This window comes from Triturus cristatus, chromosome 8 (assembly GCF_964204655.1).
Source record: "Triturus cristatus chromosome 8, aTriCri1.1, whole genome shotgun sequence".
Lineage (NCBI taxonomy): Eukaryota > Metazoa > Chordata > Amphibia > Caudata > Salamandridae > Triturus > Triturus cristatus.
The window spans coordinates 7519367-7539992 of NC_140591.1; the positions used below are offsets into that span (position 1 = coordinate 7519367).

Below are 20626 nucleotides of genomic sequence, written 5' to 3' on the forward strand. Positions count from 1 at the left end.
CCTCATGGGTTTCCATTCAGTTTCACGAGAGGAGGGCCTGAAGGCACACCAAACAACCAACACTGAGGAGCAAAGATGCTCTCACTCCGCAATGGTCTGCAGCCTGCATTTAACTATCAAGTCTTTACCATTCAGGATTCATTAACCAAACGTTGAGTGACCATAGCTTTCAATTTGTCAGGATCACCCACTGCAGCAAACCCTGCTAAATTCTCTAACCTCAGGCATGCATCCAAACTAACTGTTCATCCCAAAGTTATGCACTGTTTTGTATTGCTACAATCCCGGCAATACTTGTAAGTAAACCAGCTTCTCGATTGTGGCACCTCTGGCTTCAGAAACGCTGTATTAAAGTGCTTTTCCTCGTTACGGAAGAACCTATTTGGCCGTATTACGGCAGTTACAATCAGGCTGGGAGAGAGAAATCGGTCACAACCCTCAAGCACCGCCAAAGAACTACCTTTCCCATCAGCCCGAGCGCTACGTTCCGCACGCACCGGAAGTGTAAGGAGAAACGTCCAACAGGCTATGAAAGCCGGCATCGTCGGGTAAGACGCCGCAGATTATTCTGATTGAGTGGGTGATCCGGAGGCTCGGAGATCAACCAGGGAGATCGTTGGAGTGCGGTAAGGGTGTCGGTGACACCATCGTTCATTACAGTTACTGCTTGAGGAGCTACCAAGTGTTTTGCATCTCGGAAACTAGAATGCGCATCTAGGTACTGGTAGACAGTTCATTGTTAATAACTGAAGGCGCATTTGAAACAAGCCTGATTTGCCGCAAACATACCAGGTGGTATTTAAGACATTTACGAAGTATTATATGTATGTGACGTAACACGCTGGGAATACTCACTTTGCTCACGAATACTGAATGTGTGTGATGTAATACGCTGGGAATACTCACTTTGCTCACGAATACTGAATGTGTGTGACGTAACACGCTGGGAGTAAAAAAACCTTGTTTATGAATACAGATCGTGTACAGTGAGAGTTAATCAAGTCGTCAATCACAGTGCTTGGCAGTATCCACTATTCATGTTAACCAGAGTGCTTTGTGTTTTGTTGCCCGTCTTGTAGCAGGGGGGAACAGTGAGAGGTGGACATTACACCTTCCGCCCTTGTGATGCCCGACATAACCAAGAGCATGGTGGGTAAGAGGGGGTGCTGAAGTAAAAGGAAACACAACGGCCTAGTTCACATTGTGTCGAAGTCTGACCGTTGTTTCTATTTTTAGTTAACCATCATGTGCCTTATAGGAACCACAACGTGCACACACCCATGGTAATGCTTGGGGAACATTGAAAGCCTGCATCATCCTTCATAGTTGGAAGTTATTTTTCTTTACAGGTATATTAGATAGAAGGGTTTACCCTAAAAGTTGTTGGTTGTGTAAAGGTGTGTGTACCCAGTGGTTTGAATATCTCTTTTGCATTTACAGGTCTCCCTCCCCGCTGTCCCCATCCTTTCCTTCCCCCGATTGACCACCTTAAGCTTCCGTGCTATGATAGCAACTCGGAATTAAGGGTGTCAATAGGTGGACCCATTTGAGGCAACGAGCCGATCCTGAGAGGCCTCCGAGGGACACATGACAGAAACATCCTTTCAATGGTGTAAAGGCAAATAATTCACATGTAGCTAACAACCAGGTCAACATTAAACTCTACTCCAAGTCCGACAGAAGACATTGCATTTCCACTTTCATTACTCAAAAAAGGTAGACTTCATCAGAGCAATCACATAATTACTGCGCCTCCCTCTTCACCAGGATTCCAAGACAATGACTCCACAAACTACAGTTAGTACAAACCTGGTGACACACTATCTGACAAGCAAAGAAAGATCAGATCGTTACTTTGAGAAGACATTTCTAGTGGCGGCTCTTCTCCTCCTCGGTGTCATGCATCGCACTCCCTGAAAGACTGGATTCAGCTTGAAGTCCATCACCACCATGTGGCACAAGCACTACACACTTACAATCTAGAGCATGAGATGATTCAGAGGTGAGGGAGGTCTTCACGCATCAACGAGAATGATGTCCTTCACGATACCACCAAAGTCCTTCAGTTATCACATGCGCTATAATCAAATATCTAATTTGGTGTTTACCTTCTTCCTTGGCCACCTCAGGTCCAGACTTCGGTCCACCTTTATCCTCTTCTGTTTTTGGTTGGTCGACACGCACATGCAGAGATGCGGCTTTTGTAAGAGGCTGCTCTGTATAGATCATATGAATAAATACATACATGTAAAGGCCTAAACACATCCAGTTAGGGGTGCTCTCTCTGTAGTTATTGCTGAGAATGAGAACTTCTGTATGTTGTATCCAAGCAATCTACAATACAGTTAACATTTAAAATAATTCCCTGCAGTTCACCTTGTTAGAAGCTGACCAAAGTGGCAGCGACCAAGAGCTACAATAGAAGATATCCAGATCACCTAACATTTCACTGTCTCTTGAAAAGGCCACTAACTGTCAATAGCTATCGATAAACTGCTCCCAAATAATAGATGCCAACAGGCTGGTCAGCCATCATGGACAAGAAAGAGGTGCTAAATGGATGGAATTATTGGAAGGAGCACAGATAACAAGGTCAGATATACATTACACGTGCATATTTTCCAATCTTGAATGCCTATGTCAGCAGTGCTGTTGAAGAGGAGGGAGAGTTCAAAGGTAGGATCCCGTGATAAGGTGACAGAGCAGAATTCCCATGTGTCACTGTCCAAACATGTTAATTGAAGTGAAGATGTGATTTGAGATCCCAATAGCTGTCTTACAGACCTCCACGTAAACTGCCTACCTTAGTAAAGAAGTGGTAGCACCTGCTTTTGATATGCAGAGAGCGTATCTTACAAATGTTTCACACTAAACAATAATACATTGCACCAACCACCTCCAAATATAATTCATCTTTGGATTCCCTACTGCATTTTAGCCAAAGGTCACAAAACTGTAGCTATGAAGGCATGTTACTTACTTATAAGACTCGTTCTCCGTCATGCCTTTTCCACCTGAATTCAGGAATGGTGGGACAATGGAATTCATATATATGAACAAGTTACTTTCGTTTGGTAAAGTTTTTTTCTGGTGGATTCAATATCTGCCTGTGGATTTCTCACCTTTTGAAAATACCCCATATGCAGCATTCCAAGGAAACGTTTCTCCATAGCTCTCCCACGTCGAAAAGGAGCCTTTAAGGTGAACGGATGAACTAACATTTCCAACACGAATACGTGATATACAGTGCATGTCATATTAATGAAATAACCACATGCAAATGAACTGCAAAGTCAATAGTTTATTCATGAGCTCTATAGACAATCTCATAAGAAACACACACACACACACACATATATATACATTTATTACCTACTGGCGGCCGCCAGTAGGTAGTTATAGTTAGGACCTATTATCCATAGGAAATCCGCAACATTCTATTTGGAATAACTTTGGTGCCGGTTGTTGAATCTTCGCGAAATTTTCAAAACTGGTGAGGCGCTCTGGTCCGCTCCTATCCTGAAAGTCTCGGGTGATTCGTCAAGTAGGGGCCGAGAAAAAAGGGGGGGTCCCAAAACGTGTTTTCCCCATGAAATTTTCCATAGGAACTGTTAATCGCAGCTGCAGCCCGAACTGCTGAACGGAATTACACATAATTTGGCAAAGAGGTAGCCCTTGGTTCACACTTGTGCCTTTTGGTTAAACGGTGTTAATCCGTTCAGTAGTTGCTGAGCAAATCAAAAGTAAAATCATAGATATATCTATGGCTTCGGAGGATCCGCGCACCCTATGCGCACCCAGTGCGCACCCTCCCAATCACGAGCTGCATGCTAATTGGCTGTCAACTGGCTGTAAACACTCCAAACCAGGAAGTGTTGGCAGCCATTTTGTGCCTCAGTAGAAGCGAGGCTTAAGAAATCAGTGGATGAAGTGTGCAAAACGTATAAAGGGGGCAGGGTAGAAATACCCTGACCCTCTATACCTGCGCTTCTTTAATAATTAGCCCCCGGGGGCAAAAAACATAAAATTTGATGGGGGGCCCAGAGGGGCCCCACACCCCCAGGGCTACAAAATAAATGGGTGGTGGGGGCTCAAAGGCCCCCCCCAAGCCCCGGCGACCACCACCCCCGGGGCTTTTTATATTCTGGGAGGGGGGCCGCATGGCCCCCCTCCTGGAGCCGACGATGGCCCTGGGGACCGCCACCACCCAGGGCCGGCTCCTGCATTGTCTCGGGGTGCCCACCCCCGGGACACTGCTGTTTGCTATCGCAGGGCATGAGCCGAGGCTCCCACCCTGTCATAGCAAACTTGGTTTGGATTTTGAAAGAGAGAGAAGGAAACCTGCTCCCTCTTTCAAAATGCAAACCATATTGCTTTTCCACACGGGGAATTGCATGTTAGCAGCTCCCCGTGTGGAAAAGCAATGCCGGCTCCCGAACGACGCGGGGAGCCGGCTGGGACCGTGGGGGCATTGGGGCTCCCCCCACGGTCCCCAACGTTGTATATAGGCCCTGGGGGATGGGGTCCCCGGGGACAATAGAAATTAGTGATAGGTGCTAAAAAAAAATTGACGGGCAAATTAGGAGTCGCGCACCCAGCGCGGTGCTCAGTGCGGCCCCCTGGTGTGCACGTGCTAGGTGCACGACTCCTACACGTTAAGTGCACGACTTCTAGCGCATTGGGTGCACGACTTTTTTTCAATTTATATTAAAATATGCAATGTAATTTAAAAAATAAAATATGTAAAAATAAATAGTTTAAAAAATGTAGAAAAACAGTATAAAAAAACTAAAAATAACAATTGATATATTTAAAAATGATCATTTAAAAAACCTTTGAAATTCACTGAAAAAGCCAGAGGTTTCAGGGCCGTTATAGTTAGGAATTAGCATTTAAAAAAACCTTAGAAATTCACTGAAAAAACCATAGGTGATGGCATTTGAGATGTCATCAGTGATGCTAATTTCTAACTATAACGTGCCTGAAACCTATGTTTTTTTCAGTGAATATACATACATATATATATATATATATATTAAAGCTCAAATTCTCCTTCTTCAACGAAGAATTACCGCACTCAGGGGGGCATTGAACGTTACTTCTTTATTCAATGGCCAAACTGCAGACAACAAACAAAACAAACGCGTTTCGTCTATGATAGACTAATCCAGAAGTGGTACATGAAAGCTATGTTGGGTACAGATGAACATATGTTTCTTCGAAGTAACAATCCTATGATACCCACTTTTTACCATATTCCTAAATTACATAAGGACAATATGGATCCTCCTGGTAGACCCATCGTGTCATCTGTGAACAGTCTGACAGAACATCTATCTATGTTTATTAATCATTTTCTGTTTCCTTTTGTAATGCAACTTCACTCATATGTTAAGGACACTAAGGATTTTCTGAACAAGATATCCAACATGAAATGGGACTCATCTTACTTGTTGATGGTTTTAGATATAACCAGCCTATACACATGTATAGAACATGGACATGGCATAGAGGCTGTACAGTTCTATCTTAACAAACGTCAACTCCGCTATGCGGAACACAATTTGATGTTGATTGAGTTTTTGAGATTTTGTCTGGAAAATAATATCTTTTTGTTTGAAGCTCAACATTACAGACAGAAGTCGGGCACGGCAATGGGCACCTGCTTTGCGCAGCTATGCGAACTTGTTCGTAGGCTGGTGGGAGGAGCAGGTTCCCAAAACCTATGAAGGTCAGAACAGTGGGAGAGTTGTGGAATGGCATCGATATATCGATGACCTGTTCATTGTGTGGCAAGGGACAACAGATTCAGCGTATAAATATATTGAAGTCCTCAATAACAATAACCTCAATCTGCACTTTTCTGGCACAGTTAGTCCGGTGGCAGCGGACTACCTGGACCTACGGGTGTTCATTGATGATGGCAAAATACAGACTGCATTATATCGCAAAACAACGGCAGGGAACTCCACACTGTTCGCGACTAGCAACCATCCGCCCAAACTCATTCAGAGTATCCCGTATGGTGAATTTTTAAGATTAAAAAGAAATAGCACCAGGGAGATAGATTTTGAGGCAGCTGCTTCGGAATGTATGGCGAGATTCATTGTAAGAGGTTATGAACCACAGACTCTAGAAAAAACTCTAGAAAAAGTGAGAAAGATTCCAAGAAACACATTGCTTATGGATAAAACTGTACAGGATGAGACACAAGAAAAGGGTAAATTCCGGATGGTTACCCCTTATTCTTCGGAAGCCAATTATTTAAAACGGATGTTAAGAAAAAAATGGCACATCCTCAAAACAGACACTGTCATCAGTGAGGAAATTCCGCCCTTCCCTCTAGTGACCTTTAAAAAGGCGAGGTCACTACGAGATATGCTGGTAAAAAGCCATCTTGAGATAATCCCTGAACGGAGAGGTACTTTAAAAGATATGAAAGGATTTTTTCCTTGTAACAGGTGTAAAGCCTGTTCGAACAGTAGAAGAGTCCTATCATATAATATACCTGATACCAAAAGAATAAGGATGATAACTAAATTCTTGACCTGCAGTACCCCCTTTGCAGTTTACTGCCTAGTGTGTCCTTGTGGATTACGCTATATAGGCAGTACAATACATCAGTTAAAAATCAGGATTTTGGAACATTTAAGGGCCATAGACAAAGTGGATACGGCATATCCTGTGGCACGCCACTTTGCAGATTGTCACCAAAGCAACAGAAATGTATTGCAGTATTTTGGACTTGACTATGTTCCTGTAAATATAAGGGGTGGCAATAGAACACGCAGTTTAAGAAGACTTGAGTCAAGATACATTATTGACTTACAGACTAAGTATCCTAGAGGACTTAACAGTGGAGAGGAGCTTGTAGTTCATTTAGGCTCATAGATAAAGGTAGTCCTGGAGATACATTTAGTTCATAAATTTTCTTGCTGTATCCATATAAATTCAGATAATATTTGTGTTATTATAATGGTTTTTGATTTAAGTATATTGATTCCAGCGTGATAAGAATAATGACAAGAAGGGACGTATGCCGATATACGGCTGAATCAATTAAATAATTAAATGCCGATACACGGCGATATTTTTGATAAGTGCGAATTGGTCCCTTCTTGACTTTGGAGATGCATGACGATCAGGGGGTCAAATATGCCGATACACGGCGATATTTTAGTATTTTCGCTATTTTAAGTTTATTAAACATGTGAATAGTATTTGCAATGATATGCATGCATGAATTTAATGCACTACTTCAAAATGGCCCCCATGTTTGACAAATGTATATTGTCCTTTCTTGATTTTGCAGCTCCATGATCACGCTTTTAAACATGCCCTCTTTCAATGTGTAATGAACACCGAGGAAGGCTTTCGCCGAAACGCGTTTGTTTTGTTTGTTGTCTGCAGTTTGGCCATTGAATAAAGAAGTAACGTTCAATGCCCCCCTGAGTGCGGTAATTCTTCGTTGAAGAAGGAGAATTTGAGCTTTAATTTAAAGCGGCGTCCACTACCGCTAACCGCACCCACCCGTGAGTGCTTCGGATGCAGTAAAGTGGAGACCGAGCTTGGATATATATATATATATATATATATATATATATATATATATATTCACTGAATAAAACAAAGGTTACAAGGACGTCATAGTTAGGTTGACATTTGACTAGTACAAAACCAGAGAGATTCAGCAGTTATAGTTAGCTGAGCTAATTATAACTTATGCCCCCACAATGCACTGCTTATGACCTCACATATTACATCATTTATGACATGGTCAGTGACATTAATTTCCTCTAACCAGCTCTCACGAATCCCGCTGTGTCACACTTACTGGAGGTAACAGAATGGCTTCTTGTCCCCGAAGCACCCTCATCTTCCAAGAGGAGTTCATCCCCCAACCAGTAGTGCGCCAGGAGGTGTGTTTGCAGAATGGTGGAGAAAGGGCCATCAAAGACCTTTCAGCAATCCCGCTGTGTGGGACTTACTGGAGGTAACAGGAGGTCTCGTTGAACCCAAGGACCCTCAGGAGTCAAGGAGACTTCCTTCCCCAAACAGCAGTGTGCCAGAAGGCACATTTGCAAAGTGGTGGTGAAAGGGTGTGTGGCCTCCGAAGTCCTCTTAATCAGGCTGTTTAGGTTGATAACTTAAAGGGAAGGGGTCCTTTTGGCCTCCTTTCCCAGGCTGATTTCGCCTCCGGGGACCCCATCGGGAAGGTTCAGACCTTTTAAAAAAAAAGTCATACATTTAAAAGGAGAAGGGCCCAACCCCGCGGCCTGGCCTCCAGTGTGGGTACCCTGGTTCCACCCAGGGCACCTATTTTGTAGTGTTGGGGACTGTGGTGGGAGCCTCAAGGAACCTGCGGTCCCTGCCGACTCCCCACCTCCTGCATTGCGTCATCGGCCTTGGCCCGGGTAGGAAGTCAGAGACATCCTCGGAGATGGAGTCAGTGATAACTTTCCTCTTTCTTCCCGAAGCTTCGGATCCAGGCACGCTGACCTCAGTGAACCACATTTATAAGAACAACGTTGAGACCCGTGATGCCACTTTTTCTTATGTTTTCTTTTGGATGACCTTGAAGTGTGGGGAGATGGCAACTCTGGGAGAGGTCGAGACCTCTGACGACCTCTCTTCTGCCTCTTTACCTTTGCCATGAACAGCTTTGCCTCCCTTTCCGTCAAGGCCTTCAGATTCATCTGGCAACATGAGTAGGCTTCAAAGTCATGGTCTGACGACAAACACCAGAGACAGTTTTCATGCGGGTCAGTGATGGACATATGAATGCTGCATTACCTGCAGGGTTTAAAACCCAAATTCCTCGGCAAAGACATCTTCACCAGCAACAAAGTTGTGCCTAATGAACAGATGAAATCTCCCCCAAAATTTTGAGCCTGGAAAAACCGTTTGGTCTCAGCACGCCAATGATGTCTTCCTATGGCTCTGAAGACGTCACGCGGAGATGCTTGCAGATCCGTGGTATTATGATGTCCTCATCAACGTGGGAGAGCTATAGAGAAAGGTTTCTGTAGAGTGCTGTACTTGGGGGTATATTCAAAAGGTGTGGAATCTTCAAGCAGATTTATCCATCAGAAAAAGAAAAAAAATATATATATATACATATACACACACAGATAGATATCTATCTATCTAGATAGATAGATAGCTAATTAGCTATAAAAATTGCGTAATTTATTCGGCATGCTAAGCCTGAAAGGGTATTGTTTTGAGATATATATATTTGTTTATGAATTTAAGAGCAAATTGAACAATAAAGCAAGGCTCTAGCAGACAACATTTTCTGACATTTCAAACAGTATCCCACCATTCCTACACTTAGATCCTTAACTCCTTAAAGTATTCTCCCTGGCATCTGCCTAATCCAATCCTCTTCAAGTTGGGCTTCGCAGCCGTCGGTGATCTTTTCGGGCCATATCCATTGGCTGGTATCACCGAGACTCCTCCTTTCAGTTGCCATTCCAGCTCTCCCTCACAGATGTCCTTCCTGGGAGTGTGACCTGCCTTCCAGACTCTTACACCATAAAGGACTATGAGAAGTGTCAGGGAATATTACACATGAAGCTGAGGAATAGAGAAGGGGATTATCCTCAGAGCCCATGTGATAGGGAAGGGGTTCCCCTCAGAGCCTATGGGTTAGGGAATGGGGTTCCCATCCCAGCCCATGGGATAGGGAAGGGGTTCCCTTCAGGGCCCAGGGGATAGGGAAGGGGTTCCCTTCAGGGCCCAGGGGATAGGGAAGGGGTTCCCTTCAGGGCCCAGGTGATAGGGAAGGGGTTCCCCTCAGGACCCATGGGATAGGGAAGACAATGCACTCAGAGCTCAGGGGATAGGGAAGAGGTTCCTCTCAGAGCCAACGGGATATAAAGGGGTTCCCCTAAGAGCCTACAGGATAGGGAAGAAGTTCCCCTCAGAGACTAAGGGATAGGAAAGGAGTTCCCCTCAGAGCTTGAGGGATAGGGAAGGGGCTCCCGCGCAGAGCTCAGGGGGTAGAGAAGGGAACCCCTCAGAGCCCAGTGGATAGGGAAGAGATTCCCCAAAGAGCTTGGGAGATAGGGAACGGGATCCGCTCAGAGTCCAGGAAATGGAACCCCTCAGAGCCCATGGGATAGGGAAGGGAACACCTCAGAGCCCATGGGACAAGGAAGGGAACACCTCAGAGGCCAGGGAATAGGGAAGGGAACCCCTCAGAGGCCAGGGAACAGGGAAGGGAACCCCTCAGAGGCCAGGGAACAGGGAAGGGAACCCCTCACAACCCATGGGATAAGGAAGGATACCCCTCAGAGCCCATGGGATAGGGAAGGGAACCCCTCAGAGTCCATGGGACAGGGAAGGATACCCCTCAGAGCCCATGGGACAAGGAAGGGAACCCCTCAGAGGCCAGGGAATAGGGAAGGGAACCCCTCAGAGGCCAGGGAATAGGGAAGGGAACCCCTCAGAGGCCAGGGAACAGGGAAGGGAACCCCTCAGAGGCCAGTGGATAGGGAAGGGAACCCCTCAGAGATCAGGGGATAAGGAAGGGAACCCCTCAGAGGGCAGGGAACAGGGAAGGGAACCCCTCAGAGGCCAGGGAACAGGGAAGGGAACCCCTCACAACCCATGGGATAAGGAAGGGAACCCCTCAGAGCCCATGGGATAGGGAAGGGAACCCCTCAGAGGGCAGGGAACAGGGAAGGGAACCCCTCAGAGGCCAGGGAACAGGGAAGGGAACCCCTCACAACCCATGGGATAAGGAAGGATACCCATCAGAGCCCATGGGACAAGGAAGGGAACACCTCAGAGGCCAGGGAATAGGGAAGGGAACCCCTCAGAGGCCAGGGAACAGGGAAGGGAACCCCTCAGAGCCCATGGGAAAGGGAAGGGAACCACCCAGAGGCCAGTGGATAGGGAAGGGAACCCCTCAGAGCCCATGGGATAAGGAAGGGAACCCCTCAGAGATCAGGGGATAGGGAAGGATACCCCTCAGAGATCAGGGGATAGGGAAGGATACCCCTCAGAGATCAGGGGATAGGGAAGGGGTTCCCCAAAGAGCTTGGGAGATAGGGAACGGGATCCGCTCAGAGTCCAGGAAATGGAACCCCTCAGAGCCCATGGGATAGGGAAGGGAACCCCTCAGAGCCCATGGGACAGGGAAGGGAACCCCTCAGAGCCCATGGGACAAGGAAGGGAACCCCTCAGAGGCCAGGGAATAGGGAAGGGAACCCCTCAGAGGCCAGGGAATAGGGAAGGGAACCCCTCAGAGGCCAGGGAATAGGGAAGGATACCCCTCAGAGCCCATGGGATAAGGAAGGATACCCCTCAGAGCCCATGGGACAAGGAAGGGAACCCCTCAGAGGCCAGGGAATAGGGAAGGGAACCCCTCAGAGGCCAGGGAATAGGGAAGGATACCCCTCAGAGCCCATGGGATAAGGAAGGATACCCCTCAGAGTCCATGGGACAAGGAAGGGAACCCCTCAGAGGCCAGGGAATAGGGAAGGGAACCCCTCAGAGGCCAGGGAATAGGGAAGGATACCCCTCAGAGCCCATGGGATAGGGAAGGGAACCCCTCTGAGCCCAGGAGGTGGGGAATGTAATCCCTCAAGACCCAGGGGATATGGAAGGGGTTGCCCTTAGAGCCTATGGGTTAGGAAAGGGGTTCCCTTCTCAGCCCATGGGATAGGGAAGGGGTTCCCCTCAGGGCCCATGGGATAGGGAAGGCAATCCTGAGGGATCGTTCTCATGGAGGCCACCAGCTTGACAACTCCAGGTTGGTGAATCTTCTTGTTGGAGAAAAACTAATTTGGAGAACCATTACCATGACAAAATACTTCTGTTTGGTTAAAGAATAACTGATCTTTTAACAAGGATTTTTGTCAATTTAAAAAGTAAAGATGGCCGGTGAAAATGTTGGTCATCTCATTTAGACCTTATCATTGGTGTTTGCGCTGGAATTGGTTGTCCAGACCGTGTGACATTTCTTATCTCCCAGTTGTAAAGTATTTCTGGGGTGGATGGAAACAGCACAGAGGTGCATAACCCTTAATATGATAGGCAGAATTCGGAAGTTACAGTCCGTAATAGGAACAGCATTTCTCTTTCTAGCCCTATGTTCTTATTTTGTTTTCTTTGTAAATTTCTTATAAAGGTTTCAGTGCGTGTACCGCTTGTATTACCAGAATTTATCATGCGCCTTTCAGTGTATTATACTTTTTAAAAGAAATTAAGTTAGGATCACACTGCTAATTTTCTATTTTTCAGTGTTTTTGTTCTGTCGGAAGGATGGGTAGGTTTTAGTTTGTTGCCTCAGTTTAGAGCACTTTCAGAATGGATGGAGGTGACATGGAGGGGACATGGAGCGTTACGGACCTGAATCTGAAGGTCAGAGTTGGGGGTTCACAGTCTTTTTTGGTCGAACTCTTTCCATGGAAAATCGCGCACCATTGGTCGAAATATATATGTCTGTTTATGTTTTCTGTAAACTATGATGGTTTATAACATGCACTCACTTCGTCAGTGAATAAGAGTATGGTTTTACCAGCAATGATGTTCATTCAGACACATTTTAACGATGCCCGCACCATAAATGACCGCTCTGAATGCAAAATGTTTTGGGGTTAAGGAATGGGGCGGAAGTGACGTCAGATGCCCTCTCCTTGCACCAGGGTATACAGGTGTCACGGTTTCATCTCCCCTAGGGACCCCTAGAGTCAGCAGCAAGATACGGAAGGCGTCTCTTACCCAACCCGCCCTCTTCTCTTACCCAACCCGCCCTCTTCTCTTTCCCAACCCGCCCTCTTCTCTTACCCAACCCGCCCTCTTCTCTTACCCAACCCGCCCTCTTCTCTTTCCCCAGCCTGAAGACTGCAGAGACGGCAGCATCTCGAGGAGCGGCCCCTTTGATCAGACCACAGGGCTGCGGGATGCGGAACGTCACGATGACGTATACTGCAGCTGGCCATTAGAAGGATCGGGTGGCTCAGTGGACTAAAGCAGCCACTGCAGGAGCCTGTGTTCGACCTCATGGTCACAGGTTCAAATCCCGATGGGTCCACTTAGCCTTTCATCCATCTGAGGTCAATTAAAATGAGTACCATTGAGTTGGGTAACAATAAACATCTGTTATTCAGCGCCAGGACACCTACGGGAAATTGTGCGCTTTACATATACACTTGTTATGTAAGGAGCACTGAACACCAACAAGGGGGAAGCCGGAAGAGAAGGAAGCGGTTGGAGCCGGAGGAGCCAACGGAACCAGAGTGTTGTAGGGCCGCTAGCGCTGATGGAGGCCCTCATTACATGCCCCGCAGCTACAATAATGGACGCCACACTTCGTGTCTGGGTCTCGGCGCGTGACTGCCTCAGCAGGCCGCGCCCCTTTATTTTATACAGAGGCGTACGCCACGTTCGTGGCGTACGCGTTGCGTAGTCACCTTATGCGCTCTAGCGTGTAACGCTAGAGCGCTAACTGTAACATCCCTCCCCAACTTGCATAACAAAATAAACCAAAGTCCATAACAGTCACTCACTTGCGTGGCAGGCAAAGTCTTTAAGGCGGCTGCTGGGCGTGGGGTTCGCTCTCAGACCATACCTGGCAGTGGCACGAGTGCCGGAGCTGGGTGGGTGGCTATTCGGGGCTTCACCTTCCGTCGGGGCATGAGGGCTCTGCTCTGGGGCGCTGCAGGCTCCGCTGGACGTCAGTCCTGGTCCCAACTCTGGGGTTGAGATCTCTTCCTCCCCTCCGTCCAGCCCCCTCTGGCCGCGGTCGGTGGCCTCCGGAATGCGTTTGAACCACGAGATGTTCCTGGTGGTCGTCCACCCCTCTTTCTGCTGTGACCATTGTACCCCGCCTCTGTGCCACAGTCCAACTACCTGGTTCATACCGGGGTCTGAATTTTCCTCCCGGCCTTCTGTCCTTCACGAGGACGCTGTCCCCTGGTCTGATGTCGCGGTCTCGACTGCCTCTGGCCCGGCTCACTTGTCGGTTGCGGTATGCTCGTCGTTGGAAAACCTCCTCCGCTTCGAACGGTGGGGGCGCCCACCCAGGGACTGTGGGTAGCCCATCGCGGCGGGGCCCATTGAGCATGAGAGACCACGGGGCTTGTTTGGTGGAGCAGTGGGGCGTGCTCCGATATTCTCCCAGGAATCGCTGGATTTCCCTCTCGGGGTCTAGTTGCTCCACGCCGGCTATTCGAATCACTTTATTCAGGGTCCTCATGAATCGTTCTACTTCTCCATTGGCCTGTGGCCACTGAGGAGTGATTCGCCGATGTTGTACTCCCTGATGCTGAAGGAACTCCCGGAACTCATGACCGTGGAAGGGTGGCCCATTGTCACTCTTCACCTCCGAGGGGCGCCCGAACATGGCAAATATTTTCTCCAGCGCTGGTCCCACGAACATGAAGGCTGTGGACGGTAGAACTTCCACTATGGGATATTTCGAGAAGTTGTCAATGACCACCAGCGACACTTTTCTGTTTGGGAGGCTCCCGAAGTCTATACTAATCTTGTCCCATGGGTACCTTCCTGGTTCTTCTGTCACGATGGGGGCCGGAGGCTCCGGGCCGCTCGTCACCTGGCACGCGGCGCAGCCCCTTACCACCTCGTCCACCATGCCATCCAGCCCCGGGAACCATATCTTCGCCCTCATCCTGGTCTTCATCTTCTCCGTCCCTTGATGGCCGTCGTGAGCAATGGTTGTGGCTTGATGGCGTAGTGCGGTGGGCATGACGATCCTAGACCCTCGCAGGACGACACCATCGCGGGTCATACTTAGTTCATTCCGCACTCGCCACATCTGCTGCAAGTCCTTCTTGTCCTCGTCTGCCCACGAGTTGGCGGTGTGTAGGAAATCAGCCCAGGACCCTTTTTGAAGAGCCCCCCGTGTCCTTGCCAGCACGGCGTCGTGCTCCCCGGCACGTATGATCTCCTGGATTGTCAGTATCCGAGGGCAAGTCAGAGCAGCTAAGAGGTCGATGTGTGCTTCGGTTTCCTCTTCCTCTTCCTCTTCTTTCCCGACCGGGGACGTCACCCCCCTTTCCGGGTGTCGTGACAGAAAGTCTGCCGGGTTCTTCGCACCTGGCCGGTATGTCACCTCCATCTGGTATTGTTGTAGTCCAATGGCCCACCTCTCGATCCTCGGGGGGGTGGGGTGCTGTCCCTTTGAACAGGGGCACCAATGGCTGGTGGTCTGTCACCACAGTAAAAGGGTGCCCGCAGACATAGAGGTGGAAATGCCGGCAACCCCATCGGATGGCTAGTGCTTCGCGCTCAATCTGAGAATACCTCTGTTCAGTTGGGGTGAGTGCCTTGCTGGCGTAGGCCAGGGTGGCCCATGTCCCTGGTTCTTGCTCTTGCGTAAGGACTGCGCCCAGTCCCACCGGGCTGGCGTCGACAAGTAGTTCTGTCTTCCTGGTCGGATCAAAGTAGACCAGAGTGGCCTGGTCCAGCAGCGTGGTCTTGATAGCATGGAAGGCATCTTCTTCCTCTTGCCCCCAGCGCCACAGGGTGTCTGTCTTCGTGAGGCGTCTGAGAGGTTCCGCCGTGGTAGCCAAGTTTGGGATGAACCGCCCACAGTACGTGGCCATCCCGAGAAAACTGCGGACTTCCGACGCAGAAGTCGGTGCTGGGGCGTTCTTGATAGCCTGGGATTTTCTTGGGTCTACTTGAATGCCATGGTTGGTAAACGTGTATCCGAAGAACTCGATGCTTTGTTGAAAGAACTGGCACTTCTCCTTGTGCAACGTGACCCCAAACTCTCTCAGCCTCATCAGTGTGGACCGGACCCGTCGGTAGTGTTCATCCACTGTTGTGGCGTGTATCAGTATGTCATCACTGACGTTTAGTACTCCTGGTAGCCCCTGCAAGATGTCTCTGATAGTGTTCTGAAATATTTCGGCCGCCGAAGAGATGCCAAAGTTAAGGCGTCGGTACCTGCGTAGCCCCAGGTGCGTGCTGAAGGTAGTGATATACCTGCTCTCTTCGGCCAGCGTTAGTTGGTGGTACCCCGCGTTGAGGTCCAGTTTGGAGAACCACCGGGCTCCGTTAAGGTCTGCGATTATGTCATCCATCGTGGGCGTGATGTGCCTCTCCCTTTTGATGGCCTTGTTGGGCAGCCTCATGTCGATGCACACTCGAATCTTGCCTGGTTGCCGGGGCTTTTCCGCTATCACCATGGGTGATACCCAGGGGGTGGGTCCGGTTACTGTCTCTATGACACCTTGCTCCTCCAACCTCCTCAGCTCCTCCTCTACCAGCGGGCGTAGGTGGAAAGGAATCCTCCTGTGTTTTAGCGCTGTGGGTGTGACTGAACGGTCAATGTGGAGCTTGACTGGTGGTCGTCGGATGTTCCCCAGACCAGTGAACAGCTCCGGAAACTGGTCCAGCGGGGTAGTCGTCTGGGACTCTTGCACCTTCCGGAGGAATGCGATCAACCCTAGGTCTTCGGCTGCGTGCCCGCTGAGGAGGGTGTCTGCCTCTTGATTGATCACATGTATGTCAATCGTTATCTCTGCGTCATCTGACTTCACCGGCACCGTCATCTTTCCTGCCAAGGGCAGCGGTGTGTCACTTCCGTAGGCATAAATCTGGGCTTTTGACCGTCGGAGTTCGGGCTTGGGTCGGAGGCGATTGTATTGCTGCACTCCCATCACGGTGACTGACGCCCCTGTGTTGATCACTGCGTTTATCCGGGATCCAGCGACTAGGACGTCGCACCTCGGTTGTGGTCTTCTCGAGCTCTTGAGGGCTCTGGTGAATGAAATCAGGTATGTTTCCCCTTCGTCATCATCGGACTCCATTGCATCTTCCCGCAGGGCCTGCGCTTGCTTGCGCCCTGGGTTGGTGGGGGAGGACATCGACAGCTGGGATAGTTGTCTCACCAAGGCCTTCTCTGGCCTCTTTCCCCTCCGGTCCCGTTGCGTGGCTCGTTTGCGGCAAACAGACGCAAAGTGGTTCATCACGCCACAATTGTCACACGCCTTTCCTTTCGCAGGGCACGTCCTGCCTCCGTGCTCGTCATACCCGCAGTACCCGCACGGGGCTGCAGGCTTCTTTGCCGCCGGTCGGCGGGAAGCTTCACGCGTCTGTATTGCGTCGGCCCGCTCCGTTTTGACTGTTACTCCTGACCCGGCGCCTCGTGTGAGCGCCATCTCCATCTCCTCTGCGCGGGCGTCGGATAGATCATGGGACCGTGCCAGCACTAGAATGTCCGCCATCGGGATGTTCGGTTGGCGGAGAATGAGTGTTCGTAACTTTTTGCTGCGGATGCCGCATATTATCTGTGCTCTGATCTCCTCCTTGGCTCTATCACCCACGAGGTGCGTGTCTGCCAGCACCCTCAGTCGAGCGTGGAATGCATCCACCGACTCCCCTTCCTTTTGCCTCGCTTGGCGCAATTTGAAATGTTCAAAATCCGGGTTCAACTGGGGGTCGAAATGCGCATTGAGGGCTCTCACGGCCGCGTCATAGTCGTCTGCGTTCCCTGTGTTGGGGAGGTGCTTGAATAGGAGATAAACTTCTTCCCCTGCATAGTGGAGTAGTAGAGACCTTTTCACGGTGCCATCCGTCTCCCTGGTGCCCGCAAAATAGTTGTCGAGTCGGCCAATCCACGTTTGCCAGCGTGGGGCGGCAGTGGCAGGGTCAGCAGCTTCACTAAACGGCGGCAGAACGCCGGACGCGGGGTGCAGTGGCACTGCCTGGGCGGGGCGCTCATCATCCCCCATGGCTCCCTGGGGCACAGCACAGCAGGAGGGACGGCAGCAGGCAGAGGAGGCCGCAGTGGCAAGAGATGCCCACACTTGGGGTTGACAGAGGGCGTCAGGGCTCAGCCAGGGCACAGCAGGCAACTGGGGCAGAGGGCTTCAGGGCCCAGCCAGGGCACAGCAGGGACACAGAGTCACTCAGTTCAGTGGCAGGAATGTTCATCTGCCAAAATGGGCCGTGTTCGGTGCACACGTGCACTCACCGTAGGTCAGAGGGGCCCAGCTGCACTGCCCGCGTGAGACGGAGCCGGTTTCAGTCGGGCCCGTCAGGAACACGTGCGCGCGCGCGGGACTGCCGCGGAGCGCGTCTTCTAGCTGGGGCACACGGAGTCGATCTTCGCACTCGTCGCCAGTGTTGTAGGGCCGCTAGCGCTGATGGAGGCCCTCATTACATGCCCCGCAGCTACAATAATGGACGCCACACTTCGTGTCTGGGTCTCGGCGCGTGACTGCCTCAGCAGGCCGCGCCCCTTTATTTTATACAGAGGCGTACGCCACGTTCGTGGCGTACGCGTTGCGTAGTCACCTTATGCGCTCTAGCGTCTAACGCTAGAGCGCTAACTGTAACACGGAGGAACCGACGGAAGAGAGCCTGCTGATTAAACCCCGAACGTGGTACCGAGCAGGGAGCCAGGAGGACACCGAGACGGTGCTACACCCCGCCACCTCACGAGGTACGGGACCGGGTCTCGGGGTGGGAAGGAAGGAAGCCTGTTTTATGAAGAGCTTTTCCCACCCTGCATGGGTTTCGTATCCCCTTCACCTGACCTTCACTACGCTGTGTGACTGAGCACCGGTGGTCCCCCACTCTCTTCCCTTTTCACTCGGAACGCTTTACAAATAGATTTACGGTCTCCTTTTCTCTTCTCTCCACACCCGTGGAGCCATTAAGAGAAGATGACCCCGATGAGACGAGGGCAAGAAAGGAGATACCGACTGTGCTGGACCCAAAAGACGGTGTAGGTAATACTATCCAGACTGGGTTTCTACATTTCTTCAATTCTACAGTAAAGAAGGGAAAGAAGGATAAAAGACATTTCCCTGACAACTTAGACTGGCGTGTTACACAAAAAGAGCACATACAAAAATAAAACCATCTCTACATCATTCTCCTGTGTCTGTCTCTCCTTGCCCATCCTTACAACAGGATAGGTTTGTTCAAATGATAAGGGAGTGCTTGAGTTTTAAGACCATGAGAAGCCATCTCTGCAGATGCTGGTGAGGCCAGTAAGGAAGTGTTCCCTGGGACACTCAGTGTAGGAGAGTAGGATCTGCACTTATGTTGCCCCCACTTTTTTTCTGATGGATACACTGGTTTCTGACTATAGTCTGACTGGGTCCCTGCTAATAAGGGCCCCAGTCTCACTGATCTCTCTAAACAACTTGGTGTGCATATTAGATGCACTAGTGATTGGATACTGTGGTGCCTTGTGACCCCCTAGTGTATGGTACCTTAGGTACCTAGGGCATTGGTACTTCACAGACCTACCAGGGGCTGCAGCATGTATTATGCCTCCCCTGGGAAGCATTCACAATCTGACACCACAGGCCTGCTACTGCAGCCTGTGTGAGGTAGTGTTAGCACTCCTCACTGAGGTATAGGTTCCTATATCTCACCATACACACACATATAAACCTATCAGTCACTCCTCTAGCAGGCCCTAACAATCCTGAGGGCAGGGTGCTTGGTTTACTATGTGAGGGGGTGCTTCTGCCTGAGCAGGACCCCTCTGCAGCTAGCAGAGTCTATTCTCTACTGCTGTTTGTGGATGCGGTTAAACCATATACTCTTAAGTGCATTATAACCTCGCGGTAAATGCTAACTTTGGAATGACTGCATCAAAACATGTTGTGTTTGGTGTCAAACAACTTGGAATCCTACCCCCACACCAGTAACTGGTGTGGGAGCAGGATCCCACCCTTCTAGAGGGGACGACATGTACCCACTGTACTACACAGTAGAAATCTCCAAGAGCCCTGGCATCACAAAATGGATGCCACCAGCACAGACACCGGGCTGCCCTCCTGCTGCTGACCGAAACTCGCAGTGGCGGAAGTCCAACAAAGGGTATCCTGTCACAGGGAGGTGTTACCACCTCCCAGACAGGATTTAGTGTATTGGAGCTGGGTGGGTGCACTCTTAGAGTGCCTTTGAAGTCCTGCACTGGGGGAGCAGTAGGCTCTTCTGTGCATATGCCAGCTCAAACCGGTTCAGGGGCTGCCTGCCCCTGCTCTGGCGCGAAACTGGACAAAGGGAAGTGGGTGTAACCACCCCCTACCCTGACCCTCCTAGAGGAGTGGTCATAGAGCTAGTCCCTCCCCTATCTTCCCTATAAGATACCAAGCATTGCCAATGCAATTCAGATTACACCTGGACGACGCTCTACTAAGAAGAATCCTGGCCCTTCGATGTTCCACTATATCTGGAAGACTGAAGAATCTCCCTTGGAGTCAAGGAGTGACTCCCCTGCTTGGCAGGCACCAAAACTCTTCTACAACGGTTGCAAACTTTACCGCTCCCGCCAGAGCTCGCAGTCCCTGCGTCCCCTGAAGCATATTTCCTGACCTCTCGACAGCCATTTTGAGTCCCCAGCGAAGCTGTGGCATCTGGACCCCACGAGTGGCGAAGAACAGCAATACCAGGGAACCGTGCACTGATTTTGAGTGCAAGCCCTAATCTACGTCCAACGAAGTTGTGCTTTGGACCATTTGTTGTCCAAGTCCCTAGTAGGTCTAGTACCGAAAATCAGCGGCCTACCCCATCCCGAGTGACCGTGGGCTGTTGTTAAACTTTTCCTGCAAAGGCATCTTTGCGGTTGCTTGCCCGTTGGCTAGTAACTCACCTGAAGACTTCCACATCAACTTCAAGGGCT

At 49.8% G+C, this 20626-nt stretch overlaps 1 protein-coding gene across 1 annotated transcript in view; it reads right to left on the bottom strand.

Annotated features, from left to right (window-relative positions):
* Positions 1 to 20626, bottom strand: part of SPAG17 (sperm associated antigen 17) — a 1802643-nt gene that overhangs the window by 1180230 nt on the left and 601787 nt on the right. The window contains exon 7 of the mRNA XM_085620708.1: positions 2109 to 2216. Coding sequence (XP_085476834.1) covers positions 2109 to 2216 — 108 coding nt within the window. The remainder of the gene's footprint in view (positions 1 to 2108; positions 2217 to 20626) is intronic.